The sequence below is a fragment of the Eptesicus fuscus genome, chromosome 4 (assembly GCF_027574615.1).
Source record: "Eptesicus fuscus isolate TK198812 chromosome 4, DD_ASM_mEF_20220401, whole genome shotgun sequence".
NCBI classification, from domain to species: Eukaryota; Metazoa; Chordata; class Mammalia; order Chiroptera; family Vespertilionidae; genus Eptesicus; species Eptesicus fuscus.
The window spans coordinates 33,056,332-33,069,844 of record NC_072476.1 but is presented as its reverse complement, the minus strand read 5'-3'; the positions used below and the strand labels follow the sequence as shown (position 1 = coordinate 33,069,844).

Here is a 13,513-nt window from a genome sequence, read left to right as displayed (position 1 = left end):
TTCCAGTTAGGGCCGCTCAGGTAGTAGTTTGTAGTTCGAGGTGCAGTTCCGCGAGTGACGCAGGCGCTGCGCGAGCGGCGCGCGCCGACCGCTCATCTTCGACTGCCCCGCTCTCATCGCGTCTCCTCGGCCCCGTAGCTGAGAGCCCGTATCTCCCTCTCACCCTCTTCCCGGTCCTCACCGCGCGCCCGAGGCAAGGGGCGGGCCCAGGTCTCCCAGAGAACCAGTACGTCGGAGTGCGAGACTAACGGTCGCGACCCTCCCAGGTGGGGGGATGGGAGGGGCCTGGGAGCCGGGGCTGAGGCCGGAGGGAGGGACAGGCGCCCGGAGCCGATGGGGATGGGCGGGAAATCCCGGCGGCGGGGGGTCGGGGGGGGGGCGGTCCACCCGCCGGGGAAGAAGACAGGATGGCGGGGACCGCGGAAGGCTGGCATTTGCGGGGAGAGGCGGGTGTGCCGCTCCAGAGGGGCGAACTTTTCCTCTTCTCGTCATTGTCCAACACCCTGAGCACCCCTCTCTGGGCCCCAGGCCTCCTTAGACCGCGCCATGGGTGACAGTGATGACGAGTACGATCGAAGACGCAGGGACAAGTTTAGGAGAGAGCGCAGCGACTATGACCGTTCACGGGAAAGAGATGAGAGACGTCGAGGGGACGATTGGAATGACCGGTAAGACACTTTTCCTCAGTTTTGTCCTCCTCCGTCTCATTCTGTTGCACTCCACCCTCATTGCATTTCCTTTTTAATTTTATAAGGGCAATCTATGAAATCGTTCATACTTGATTGTTTCATGTGGTTCGTTAAACCCATTTGCTATTGGCCAAAGATGATTGAAATATCCAGAAGAGCAAAGCAATAGAACTAAGAGAGTTTGAGTATGGAAAAGCAATATTTATAAATGTACTTCAAAAAGGTTGATTCACACAAAGTAGTATAGAATTGATTTGAGTGGAGAGGTTGTCAGACCAGTTCCCTGGCAGAATATGATTAAATTTCTTGTGGTTGTCTTGCCTAAAATCAGAAAGATCTTTGGACAGTGATGGTTGAGTTCAGCTGTGATGGGATTAGGTCTGATTCGAGAGTGATTAGCTCTCTGGGATATTCTTGAGTCAATTATAGTTGGGGTGCTTTCATTAAGAAACATGTGATGTGATTTCAAAAACAAAATCAAGATTAAGAGAAACTGTGGAAGATTTGTTTTTTAATAGAAGAGGTGTCACCAATATCTAATCAGCTGATGGCAGTGGCTCCATTTGGAAACATTACCAGAAAAAATAGTTTTTGCTGACTTACTGTGATAAATCATTCAGTCCGTAAGGCAGAGTGTATCTCTTCACTGTAGAGACTCTGACACTTCGTTTTCTTTGGTATTTTCTAAGAAAGAGGAAAGGTGTTCTGGATTTTGAAGATGAATAAGATGTAGTTTTTTATTTATTTTAAATACGGTTTTTAAAAGGTTGATTTTTTAGAGAGAGAGGAAGGGAGAGGGATAGAAAGATAGGAACATTTATGAGAAGGAACGTCATGGCTGCCTCCTGCACACACCCTTACTGGGGATCCAACCCGGTGTCTTCTTGGTTCCTGGGTCAATGCTCAACTGCAGAGCCATACTGACCTTTATTGCTCTTAAGAAACTTAGTCTTGGGGGGCAAAATGTTCTGGGGTGTATGCTACAAATGAGTATGTATGAGAAATCATCATAAAGATGGCAACCGTTGAAGAAACATCTTTTAAGGGAGGGGAACAGTGGTGGAGGTGGTGCACTGGGGAGAGCTACAGGAAAGTAATGCTTATAGCAAGACTTGGGAAGATGAGTGGGAATTCCCCAGACATATGTGGTGTGAACAGCTTTGAGTTGTGGATATAATGGGTGCAGAAAAAAGCAGATATTTTTTTAGAGTCGTGGTTCTCAAAATGTGGTCCACAGACCGTAGGGTGTGTGTGAGATTAAATACAACTATTTTTATAGTACCGTAATACTAAGTAAGTATTGTCGTTTTCACTGTATTGACATTTGCACTGTTGGTGCTGTAGCAATGGTAGGTAAAACTGCTGGTGCCTTAGCACAAATCAAGGCAATGGCACCAAACATAAAAACAAACAAACAAACAAACCAAACCAGTTTCACTTAATGTCCTTAAACTTTTATTAAATTGGATTCTTGCATATACATTTTTTAATACTCATGACTAATGGGAAGTATGCATATAGGAGTAAAGTGGTTATCTTGAGGAAAAGCATTGTAGGATTAAACTGAGCTGAATAACAGAATAACAGGTTTTTTTATTATTATTATTATTTTATTTTTTAAAAATATACTTTATTGATTTTTTACAGAGAGGAAGAGAGAGAGATAGAGAGTTAGAAACATCGATGAGAGAGAAACATCGATCAGCTGCCTCCTGCACACCCGCCACTGGGGACGTGCCCGCAACCAAGGTACATGCCCTTGACCGGAATCGAACCTGGGACCTTTCAGTCCGCAGGCCGACGCTCTATCCACTGAGCCAAACCGGTTTTGGCTGTTTTGTTTTTTTTTTAAATAGGTATTTATTTCAGAGAGGAAGAGAGAGGGAGAGAGAGAGAGAAACATCAATAATGAGAATCATTGTTTGGCTGCCTCCTGCACGCCCCCAACCAGGGATTGAATCCATAACCTAGGCATGTGCCCTTGACTGGAATCGAACCTGGGACCCTTCAGTCCACAGGCCGAAGCTCTGTCCGCTGAACCAAATGGGGTAGGGCTTGTTTTTGTTTTGTTTTTTAGTGTTTTTTTTTTTTAAATCTGAATGAGCCCAGTCGGTGTGGCTCAGTGGTTGAGCATCAACCTATGAACCAGGAGATTCCAGTTTGATTCCCGGTCAGGGCACATGTGTGGGTTGCAGGCTTAATCCCCAGTAGGGGGTGTGCAGGAGGCAGCCGGTCAATGATTCTCTCTCATCATTGATGTTTCTCTCTCTCTTCCTCTCCCTTCCTCTCTGAAGTCAATAAAAATATATTTAAGAAAAATCTGAATGAAAGAGTGTCAAAATTGGTTATCATAGTTAGGTGTTTGGCAGAAGTTTTATTGAAAACAAAGAGAATGTGTTACTTCAAGGAAAATTGTCACTTTTGTTGACAATGAGGAAGTGGAACTTTCTAGTGAAAACTGAAGTTTTGGAAAACTTGTATCTACCCATGTGAACTTGACAGCTTCCCACTATTTAAAGTGTTTTCTGAGGAGATAGGTAGTGATACTAATGAATTAATATTTTGATATTACCTAAGGAGATGTGTCAAGATCCATTTAAAGATCAAGGTAGAAAAATGGATTTTAATGTAGCAAACTACCTCTTGTCAAGTTTTTTTTTTTTTTTTTTTTTAATATATTTTATTGATTTTTTACAGAGAGGAAGGGAAAGGGATAGTTAGAAACATCGATGAGAGAGAAACATCAATCAGCTGCCTCCTGCACACTCCCTACTGGGGATGTGCCCGCAACCAAGGTATGTGCCCTTGACCGGAATCGAACCTGGGACCCTTGAGTCTGCAGGCTGATGCTCTATCCACTGAGCCAAACCGGTTTCAGCCTCTTGTCAAGTTTTGAGTGGAACCAAATAATATTCCCAGTTATCTGAAAAGGCTATTAAACTATTCCCTTTTCTTTTTTTTAAAAAAATTATGTTTTTATTGATTTTTTTTTTTAAAAGAGGGGGAGAGGAAATGAGAGAGAAATATGGATCAGTTGCCTGCCATATATACCCTGACTGGGGATCGAATCCACAGCCATTTGGCATATGGGAACGATATTCCTTAGCTGAGCCACCTGACCAGGGTTTCTTCATATTTTTCAAGCAAACAACATATCACAAAAGATTAAATATAGAAGCAAATATGAGAATCTAGCTGTCTCTGTTAAAGCAGGCCTTGAAAAGATTTATAAATGTAAAAACTATGATACTTTTCTCACCGATATTTTTTTTGTAAAATAGCCATCTATACTAATAAAAGGGTAATATGCAAATTGACCCTCACACCCTTGCACAAGATGGCTGCCCCCAGGTGGTCAAAGATGGCCGCCACAAGATGGCCAGCAGGGGAGGGTAGTTGTGGGTGATCAGGCCAGCAGGGGAGGGCAGTTAGGGGTGACTGGGCCAGCAGGGGAGGGCAGTTGGTGGTGACCAGGCCTGCAGGGGAGGGCAGTTAGGGGCGACTGGGCTGGCAGGGGAGGGCAGTTGGGGGTTACCAGGCCATCAGCAGAGGGCAGTTGGGGGTGATTGGGCTGGCAGGGGAGCAATTAGGCATTGATCAGGCTGGCAGGGGAGTGGTTAGGGGGTGAAAATGGTTGGCAGGCAGGCAAGCGGTTAGGAGCCAGCAGTCCTGGATTGTGAGAGGGATGTCTGACTGCTGGTTTAGGCCTGATCCCATAGGGACCAGGCCTAAACCGGCAGTCAGACACCCCCTGAGGGGTCCCAGATTGGAGAGGGTGCAGGCTGGGCTGAGGGACACAACCCCATGCATGAATTTCATGCACCAGGCCTCTAGTCCTATTTAATAAAAGCATAATATGCAAATTGACGGCAGAACTACCAGTCGCTATGATGTGCACTGACCACCAGGGGGCAGACACTCAGTGCAGGAGCTGCCCCCTGGTGGTCAGTGCACTCCCACAGGGGGAGCGCCAATCAGCCAGAAGTCGGGCTCAAGGCTGGCGAGCGCAGTGCACTGCTGCGGCAGGCGGATAGTAAGGAGCAAGGGGTTCTGGACTGTGAGAGCTCTGGACTGCAAGAGGGATGTCCGCTGAGGGGTCCTGGACTGCGAGAGGGCACAGGCCAGGCTGAGCGACCCCCACCTCCCCCCAGTGCATGAATCTCGTGCACCAGGCCTCTAGTTTAATAAAAATCTGTAATTTATGTTTATACACAACTTCAAATTAAATAGGTATTTTTCTGTTCTTATTTTGAATACAGTAAGTATTGATAGATATAATCCACATAAGCAAAAATTCTTTGATATTCAATAATTTTTAAGAGTGTAAGGGTGTCCTAAGACCAAGAAGTTTGAAAAACCTGGGTTAAAGCAAAGGACATTTTGTTGTGATGGGGATGGGGTACTAGTGACTGGTGGAGAGTCTAGGATGACAGCCAGGAACCAAAGTTTTGAACAGTGTTATATACTGGCATTTAAGCAAGGGCATGGCATGATCAGATTTATGTTTGAGAAAGATCACTGACTGTAGAGAAGTGGGGAGAGACCAAGGCAGGTAAGCAGAACCCATGCTGCACTCAGAAGGGAAATGACCTAGGGGATGACAAGGAAGAGGGTAGCTTTGATAGGCTTTGAGGCATAGGATTAACAAACCAATAAAGTCATGGGGAGGTTGATACTTGATAACTGATACATAGTAATCCTATGTAATAAAAGGCTAACATGCCAATCGACCGAACGGTGGAATGACTGGTTGCTATGGCGTACACTGACCACCAGGGGGCAGATGCTCAATGCAGGAGCTGCTCCCTGGTGGTCAGTGTGCTCCCACAGGGGCAGCGCTGCTCAGCCAGAAGCCGGGCTCACGGCTGGCAAGTGCAGCGGCAGTGGCGGGAGCCTCTCCCACCTCTGTGGCAGTGCTAAGGAGTCCGACTGACGGCTTATGCCCATTCCCCCTGGGGAGCCAGCCTAAGCTGTCAGTCAGACATCCCCCAAGTGCTCCTGGATTGCAAGAGGATGCAGGCTGGGCTAAGGGACCCCCCCCCCCCCCCCCGCAGTGCATGAATTTCGTGCATTGGGCCTCTAGTATATTGATAATGCCGAGCATGGGAAACAGGAGGAGGGAGGAGGGAAATAAGTTTGGTCCTATAATGGTGGAAATAATAGGCTGAATTCTGACATGTTGAGTTTAAGGTGACAATGGCCATCTAGTAGGGGATTATTAATATTGGTTTGGCCATTCAGGAAGAAGGCCAGGCTGGAAGAAAGAGAATTGAGAGCCATTAGTTTGTGGGTAATGGCTGAAGTGATGGAAGTAGGCAAGAGACTTTTTCTGTTTAGAAAGTAGTTTTATAATTTTTGGCTTTTAGTCTGGTGTCTCAGGATTGGAATGGCCTGTTCAGGAGTGTGACCTCGGGATCTCCAACTGTGTCTTACTTACTGTTACTTGTTCTTATCTCCAGAGAGTGGGACCGTGGCCGGGAACGCCGCAGTCGGGGTGAATATCGTGACTATGACAGGAATCGGCGAGAACGCTTCTCTCCTCCCCGCCATGAGCTCAGCCCCCCACAGAAGCGCATGAGGCGAGACTGGTGAGATGGCACAGTTTCTCTATCTTTCCTCACTTCTGCTGAGAATTTTGTCATTTCCTTTTCTCAAACTTCTTATAAACCCTTTTTTTTTTTTTTTGTCCCTTTTAAACCCTTGGGTGAGAGACCACATTCCATGTCTCTCCCTCTGTCCCATCCTCCTTTATGTTCCGGAGAGATGATTTTCTCCTCTGTCTGACTTTTGTGTCCCCCACCCTCAGGGATGAGCACAGCTCTGACCCATACCACAGTGGCTATGAGATGCCCTATGCTGGGGGTGGTGGGGGCCCAACTTATGGCCCCCCTCAGCCCTGGGGCCATCCAGATGTCCACATCATGCAGCATCATGTTCTGCCTATCCAGGCCAGGTAAAGACCTGCGGTTCTAGGGTTCTTGGGAGAAGGGAATTGTTGGGCTTGGGGAATGATTTGGGTTGCTGAAGACTGTGTTAGAAAGTGGGTTAGATACACAGAGTGCCTGTGGGGGTAGTAGCAGTTGGTGCTGGGGTGAGGTCCATATGGGCAAAGGAAGGGGGGCAGCTGGCTACCTTGGCCTCTCCAGCCTCCCACCTTTTCCCCTAAAACCAAGACTTCCTGACCATCTCCCCACCCTCCAGGCTGGGTAGCATTGCAGAGATTGACTTGGGTGTGCCACCACCGGTGATGAAATCCTTCAAGGAGTTTCTCCTATCGTTGGATGACTCTGTGGATGAAACAGAGGCAGTTAAGCGCTATAATGACTACAAGCTGGATTTTCGGAGGCAGCAGATGCAGGATTTCTTCCTGGCTCATAAGGATGAGGAATGGTGAGTGCCCCCACTTTCTTGTGGTCTTTTCCCTGGCATGTTTTCCCTGGCCCTGCCAGTGGAGCTTGCAGCCCTGTCCTTTTCCCATTTTCCCCAATCCAGAACTTCCTGGGGGTGGGGTGGGGGGATGGGAATTACAACAGCATTGGCTGATGGGTTCTCCTCACTTCAGTGTCTGCCACAGCCCCCTATCCATCTCCCTTCCCCACTGTCCTCAGTCAGTGGGACACCTCCAGGCAGCTGCAGAGCCACCTATTCCCTTGGGGCAGCAGACAGACTGCTTCCCCACTTGCTGGATTTGGGTCATTGTCATTCCTGATCGCCGGGACCCTGTGTGGCTGTGGTGTCCTCCTAAAAGCAACGAGTGAATCCAGACAAGAAAAGCAAAGATCTCAGGGTCATTTGACAGAAAAGAATTTTAATTTTTTTCTTTTTGTGGATGTTTTAATTTTAATCAACCATCTTTTCCCCCCTTCCTGCTCCTCCTCCTCCTCATCCTCTTTCTGCTCCTCCTCCTTGAAAAGAGCCAGAACTGGGAACTACACCCGCTCAACGACGGAGCTCGGAGCAAACCCACCTCCACCCCCACCATACCCAGCCCATACATGAGCCCCTGGGCTGAGCCGCACTGCCCCGGCCAGGCAGACAGGCAGGGCACTGCTGTGCACAATGCAGCAGTTTAGCTGAATGTGATTGCTCAGGCAGTTAGTCAGACAGGGCCCCCACCGCGGAGTCCCGCGGGGGTGCGGCATCCGGGCCGGGACACCCCAGCCAGGAGCCAGCCGGTGGCCCACCTGCAGCATGGGCCCTGGGCGCGCTAGTTAAATCTTGAGCTCTGTTTGACCAAGCGGCCAAGGTAAAGATCCTGGAGGTGATGCCTGCAGCTTTTCTTTCCTCTTATGCTCAACTTGTGGTTCTGTTATGTCTTTCACTCACTGTCCTCTTCTTTCTCTGTCTCATTCTCATGTACTTTTCTCTCCCTGTCTCTGTTCTTGCTCCCAGCCTAACACACCTGCGCCCCCCCCCCCCGCCCCCTCCCCGGTTTCTCTGTCTGATCTTCAGTTTTTCCCTTTGTTTTTGATATCTGGGACTTTCTTCTTTTTCTCATACTTCATTTCCTGTTTTTTACCCCAAAGTCTTATTTTATATGTATTCATGCTCTACCCTAACCCTCTACCCTTCTTTTCTCGCTCTCCCTGTGGGCAGTACCTGAGGTTAAAAGGGCACTTCAGTTTTTCCCTTTGGTCTTTCCCTGTACCTTCACCATCTGCTTATCTTCCCAAGGGGGGAATAATAAGGGTATCCTGCCTTTTTTGGCTTTTCCTATCTGGTAAATTTCAGGTTTCCCCCTATCTTCCACCTAGGGATGAAGGGAGTTGGTGGGAGCAGTCCTCTTAATGACTCTAGTTTGGGGTTGGCAAGGAGAGGGAGGTTCTTTGGGGCCTATTTCCTTAGCCTTCCTCTCAGAAGCTTTGGGAAACTACACTTTTTAAGTTAGTGTCTCCCAGAGACTTAAGGCAATCGATCTGCCTCTCTAACCCCAGCCCCCTATAATCATTATTCTTCCCAAATCTAGAGCTCTTAGTTTCTGGCTCTCCCCCAAATCTTCTCAGAAAATAACCTCTGGTTTCTTTGGGGTATTGGGTGTTTTTATTATACCCCTCTCCCCAATCTCTGCTTTTATGATCTTTTATGGGTATGGGGGCAAAGTTCTGATTTTCGTGGGCCCCTCCCCATGTCCTGGCCCTGGCCTCCAGTGACTATTTTGTCTCTTCCCTCCCCACTTCCTTCATAGGTTTCGGTCTAAGTACCACCCAGATGAGGTGGGGAAGCGTCGGCAGGAGGCCCGAGGGGCCCTGCAAAACCGACTGAGGGTATTCCTGTCCCTCATGGAGAGTGGCTGGTTTGATAATCTTCTCTTGGACATAGACAAGGCTGATGCCATTGTCAAGATGCTGGATGCAGGTGTGTGGGCTGGTTCCGGCAGTGGATGTCTGGTGACCAAGGTCTTGGTTGGGAAATAGAAGCAGGTTGACAAAGCCAGAGGCTGAAAGCTAGGACCATTGGATTGTGATTTCTGTTCCCTTTGTTGGTAGCTGTGATTAAGATGGAAGGAGGTACAGAGAATGATCTACGCATCCTGGAGCAGGAGGAGGAGGAGGAACAGGCAGGAAAGCCTGGGGAGCCCAGCAAGAAAGAGGAAGGGCGGGCTGGACCAGGTCTGGTGGATGGAGAGCGCAAGGCCAATGAGAAGGAAGACAAGAAAGAAGATGGCAAACAGGTCTGAGTGCTGGGGCCTCTGGGTGCTGCCTGTGAGTGCCAGGGGAAGAGAACGGAACTGTTTCAGTCGTGCTGGGGTCCACTGGAGCTAGAGGGCTGTGTATTGGGGGTGGGGTGGGGAGAGGTGAACTTCTAGGCTCAGTTGTTGAGGGTGGGAGGGGTCCTTTGATAAAGGTTGTTGGGGAAATGGACATTCCAGTGACTGTCTCTACCTGTAGGTTGAAAATGGCAGTTGTAGTGATGACAAAACTAAGAAATCTGAGGGTGATGGGGACAAGGAAGAGAAGAAAGAAGATTCTGAAAAAGAAGCCAAAAAGGTAGAGGATCTCTTGCATGTGGTCAGTGTCAGGACTGGGGTCCTGGTTGTCTGGCTCATCTCCTCTTGCTGTGGCTCCCACAGAGCAGCAAGAAGCGGAATAGGAAGCACAGTGGTGATGACAGCTTTGACGAAGGCAGTGTGTCAGAGTCGGAGTCGGAGTCAGAGAGTGGCCAAGCTGAGGAGGAGAAGGAGGAGGCTGGTAGGTTTTATTTTCTGTCCATTCTCTTCCTGTGAATGGTGGGGGAGGTGAGAAGTTGGTGAAATTGATGGGAGGGTGGCTTTTTGGGAGAGAAGGGCGTGGGGGAGGTGGGATGGGAGTTTGACAGCTTTTCCATCTCCTCCAAAATCAACAATAAACTCACCAACTCCCACTATTTCCTGCATAGAAGAAGCACTCAAGGAAAAGGAGAAGCCCAAGGAAGAAGAAAGGGAGAAGCCCAAGGATGCTCCTGGGGTGGAATGTAAACCCCGGCCTCTGCATAAGACTTGCTCTCTCTTTATGCGCAACATCGCACCTAACATTTCCCGGGCTGAGATCATTTCTGTGAGTGGGGAAAATGCATTGGGGGCAGGGACCACACCCAACCTTCATATTTTGCCCGGGGTTGGGTGGGGGAAGAATTTGGGAGGCAAGGGGGGTACACTAGGTGGGGAGAAGATAATCTGACACTGCTTCTGATATACATCCCTATTTCTCTAATGGGGAGACTCCTTTCCCATCGGCCCATGCCTTTCCAGGGCTGGTCCTGGTTGCACCATTTGCCTTTAAGTGCTGTTACTCTGAAGCTCTTTGTTGTTTTTCCCTTGTCCGAGTAAAGACAAAAGGCAGTTCCCTAGGGTCCTGAGGATAGGGGGGATTGAAGGAATGTGAATCCTTAAATTACTAAAGGGGTTTCTGTTCCTCTGCTTTTCCAGCTTTGTAAAAGATATCCGGGCTTTATGCGTGTGGCATTATCAGAGCCCCAGCCTGAGAGGAGGTGAGGGATGGAGAGAAGTGTGACCCTGGATACCTTGGAGAAAAGGTGCAGGGGGAAGGTTAATGGCCAACATCACCTTCACCCCAGGATTATGTTGACATCTTTGTTCTTGTTTAGATTTTTCCGTCGTGGCTGGGTGACATTTGACCGCAGTGTTAACATCAAAGAGATCTGTTGGAATCTGCAGAATATCCGAGTGAGTACTGGGAGCAGGACTGTTTTGAGGAAGAAGTGCGGCTCTCTATGCTGCACACCTCCGAATGCTTAGTTCATTGATTGCTTTCTATCTGCCCTCTATTCTTTCATTCTGCCCCCTATTTCATCTATTTAGTCTGCTCACATTAATTGTGTACTTTTGTCTCTGGGCTAGGATGTGGGACTGTTTTGGTTAACACACCTGATCCCTGTCTTCAGGGAACTCACAGTCTAATCACTGGTGCTCTCAGTAGGGCCAGTTTTTTGAGTTGCTGCTTCTTGGGCAAGTGTTGGTAAGCTTTCTGTTTTTCCCAGCTCCGGGAGTGTGAGCTGAGTCCCGGCGTGAACAGAGACCTGACCCGTCGTGTCCGCAATATCAATGGCATTACTCAACACAAGCAGATAGTGCGCAATGACATCAAGCTGGCAGCCAAGCTGATCCACACTTTGGACGACAGGACCCAGCTCTGGGCCTCTGAGCCTGGGACACCTCCTCTGCCAACAGTCAGTGACTCTCCATAGAACTTTTTCAAAAGCAGCCAATACCCCCTCATCTGTGGGCATCTCTGGTCTTCCAGCAGAACAGATTGGTGTTAGTGATTATTTGTGGGCTAATTTGTAGAACAAATACAAACATGAAGACAAATCCTGAGGCAGCGGTAACAGGCCAAGTGAGCCTTGAATTCTTTCAGCCTCACCTGCCTTTCAAATTAGGTTCCTAGGCTACCTGCCCTAAGGGACTTCCTCTGCCTCACTTGCTTTTCTCCTCCCTCCCAACTAGAGCCTGCCCTCTCAGAACCCAATCTTGAAGAATATCACGGACTACCTGATTGAGGAAGTAAGTGCTGAGGAGGAAGAGCTGCTGGGGAGTAGTGGCGGGGCCCCCCCTGAGGAGCCTCCTAAGGAAGGAAACCCAGCGGAGATCAACGTGGAACGAGATGAGAAGCTGATCAAGGTGCCAGTGAGAACAGAGTGGGATGAGAACTTGGCTTGGGGTGATATAGGGTGAGTGTGGTGAACTCATGGCTTTTCATTCCTCTTAGGTTTTGGACAAACTACTCCTCTATTTGCGTATTGTGCATTCCCTGGATTATTATAACACATGCGAGTACCCCAATGAGGATGAAATGCCCAACCGTTGTGGCATTATCCATGTTCGGGGACCTATGCCACCCAACCGCATCAGTCATGGAGAAGGTGAGCTCCCCGCCCGAGTCTCCTTTAATCCCCCTTTCTCCCTAGCTGCCTCTGGTTTTAGTTCTGCTCTGGAGCAGTGCTCTGTCACCTTCTCCTCTAATCCCCTCCTTGCTTATTCCTTGCTCTGACTTCCTTCTCCAACCTGCTGTCTGCCTGTTCCCAAACCACAGTTCTAGAGTGGCAGAAGACATTTGAGGAGAAGCTGACTCCACTGCTGAGTGTGCGAGAATCGCTTTCAGAGGAAGAGGCCCAGAAGATGGGTCGCAAAGATCCTGAGCAGGAAGTGGAAAAATTTGTCACCTCTAACACCCAGGAACTGGGCAAGGATAAGTGGCTATGCCCTCTCAGTGGCAAGAAATTCAAGGTCTGGGATATTAGTTATGGGATAGGTGGGAGGGAAGGGTAATTATTGTGGGGTCTGGGGAGTTAGGGAACTGCTTGCTCAGTTCTGACTCTCCTTTGCATCCAGGGACCTGAGTTTGTACGCAAACATATCTTCAATAAGCATTCGGAGAAAATTGAGGAAGTGAAGAAGGAGGTAGCATTTTTTAACAACTTTCTCACTGATGCTAAGCGCCCAGCTCTGCCTGAGATCAAGCCAGCTCAGCCACCTGGCCCTGCCCAGAGTAAGATACGATCCATGAGGGTCTGCCACATTCATTTTCCCTTGACTCTTCAAGAACTCCTGGTTCTTTATCCTATTGTCCTCTGAAAAAGTTCCCGTCTTACCCTTTCTGGCCATATTCCTAACAGCTAGTTGTGTCCTGTCTCCCCCCAAACCTCCGTCCCCAGTAATTCATGTCCCTGTCTGTGTTGTACTCCCCCCAGGCCTGACTCCAGGACTCCCCTACCCACACCAGACTCCCCAGAGCCTGATGCCCTATGGCCAGCCCCGGCCCCCTATTTTGGGGTATGGAGGTAAGTATAGAAAGGTCTTGAAAGGGCTTGGTGGTTTTGAGGGGTAGGGAGAAAGCAGCTAAGATTATAATTGAGGGCATAGGTTTTCAACTCAACACTGATCTTTTTCATAGCTGGTGCTGTCCGCCCTGCAGTCCCCACAGGAGGGCCTCCATATCCCCATGCCCCTTATGGTGCTGGCCGAGGGAACTATGATGCCTTCCGAGGCCAGGGAGGTTATCCTGGGAAACCTCGAAACAGGTGAGAATGAGCGAAGATGTCCAAGTTTTCTTGCCCTCTTCAAACTTGGACCCTCAACTCTCATCCCATTTTACCTCTTTTTTATCTCACAGGATGGCCCGTGGAGATCCACGGGCCATTGTTGAATACCGTGACCTGGATGCGCCAGATGATGTGGATTTCTTTTGAGCCATCAACTTTCCCTCACTCTCAGTATCATCTATACTTGTGACTGCCTTGTCCCATCCAGCTCTCAGAATTTTTGTACGTCCAGCCCTACTGCCAATAAAAGCACTTCCGCAGTGATTCCTGACCAAATGTATATTATA

At 48.7% G+C, this 13,513-nt stretch overlaps 1 protein-coding gene across 2 annotated transcripts; it reads left to right on the top strand.

Moving 5' to 3' along the window:
* On the top strand, positions 1-13,490 carry SRRT (serrate, RNA effector molecule). 2 transcript variants are annotated; one of them, XM_054714881.1, is made up of 20 exons: positions 1-226; positions 529-668; positions 6,149-6,277; positions 6,496-6,642; positions 6,891-7,079; positions 8,875-9,044; positions 9,176-9,360; positions 9,578-9,676; positions 9,760-9,877; positions 10,065-10,222; positions 10,594-10,655; positions 10,773-10,851; positions 11,166-11,354; positions 11,632-11,805; positions 11,894-12,047; positions 12,218-12,411; positions 12,517-12,673; positions 12,876-12,965; positions 13,079-13,205; positions 13,298-13,490. In XM_054714881.1, the coding sequence occupies exons 2-20, from the start codon at positions 547-549 to the stop codon at positions 13,371-13,373; spliced, it is 2,619 nt and encodes an 872-aa protein (XP_054570856.1). In that variant the 5' UTR covers positions 1-226; positions 529-546; the 3' UTR covers positions 13,374-13,490. The 2 variants fall into 2 exon arrangements, with proteins under 2 accessions (XP_054570856.1, XP_028001053.2); XM_028145252.2 differs by having other exon boundaries at positions 12,864-12,965.
* Positions 13,491-13,513: the final 23 nt, after the last annotated feature.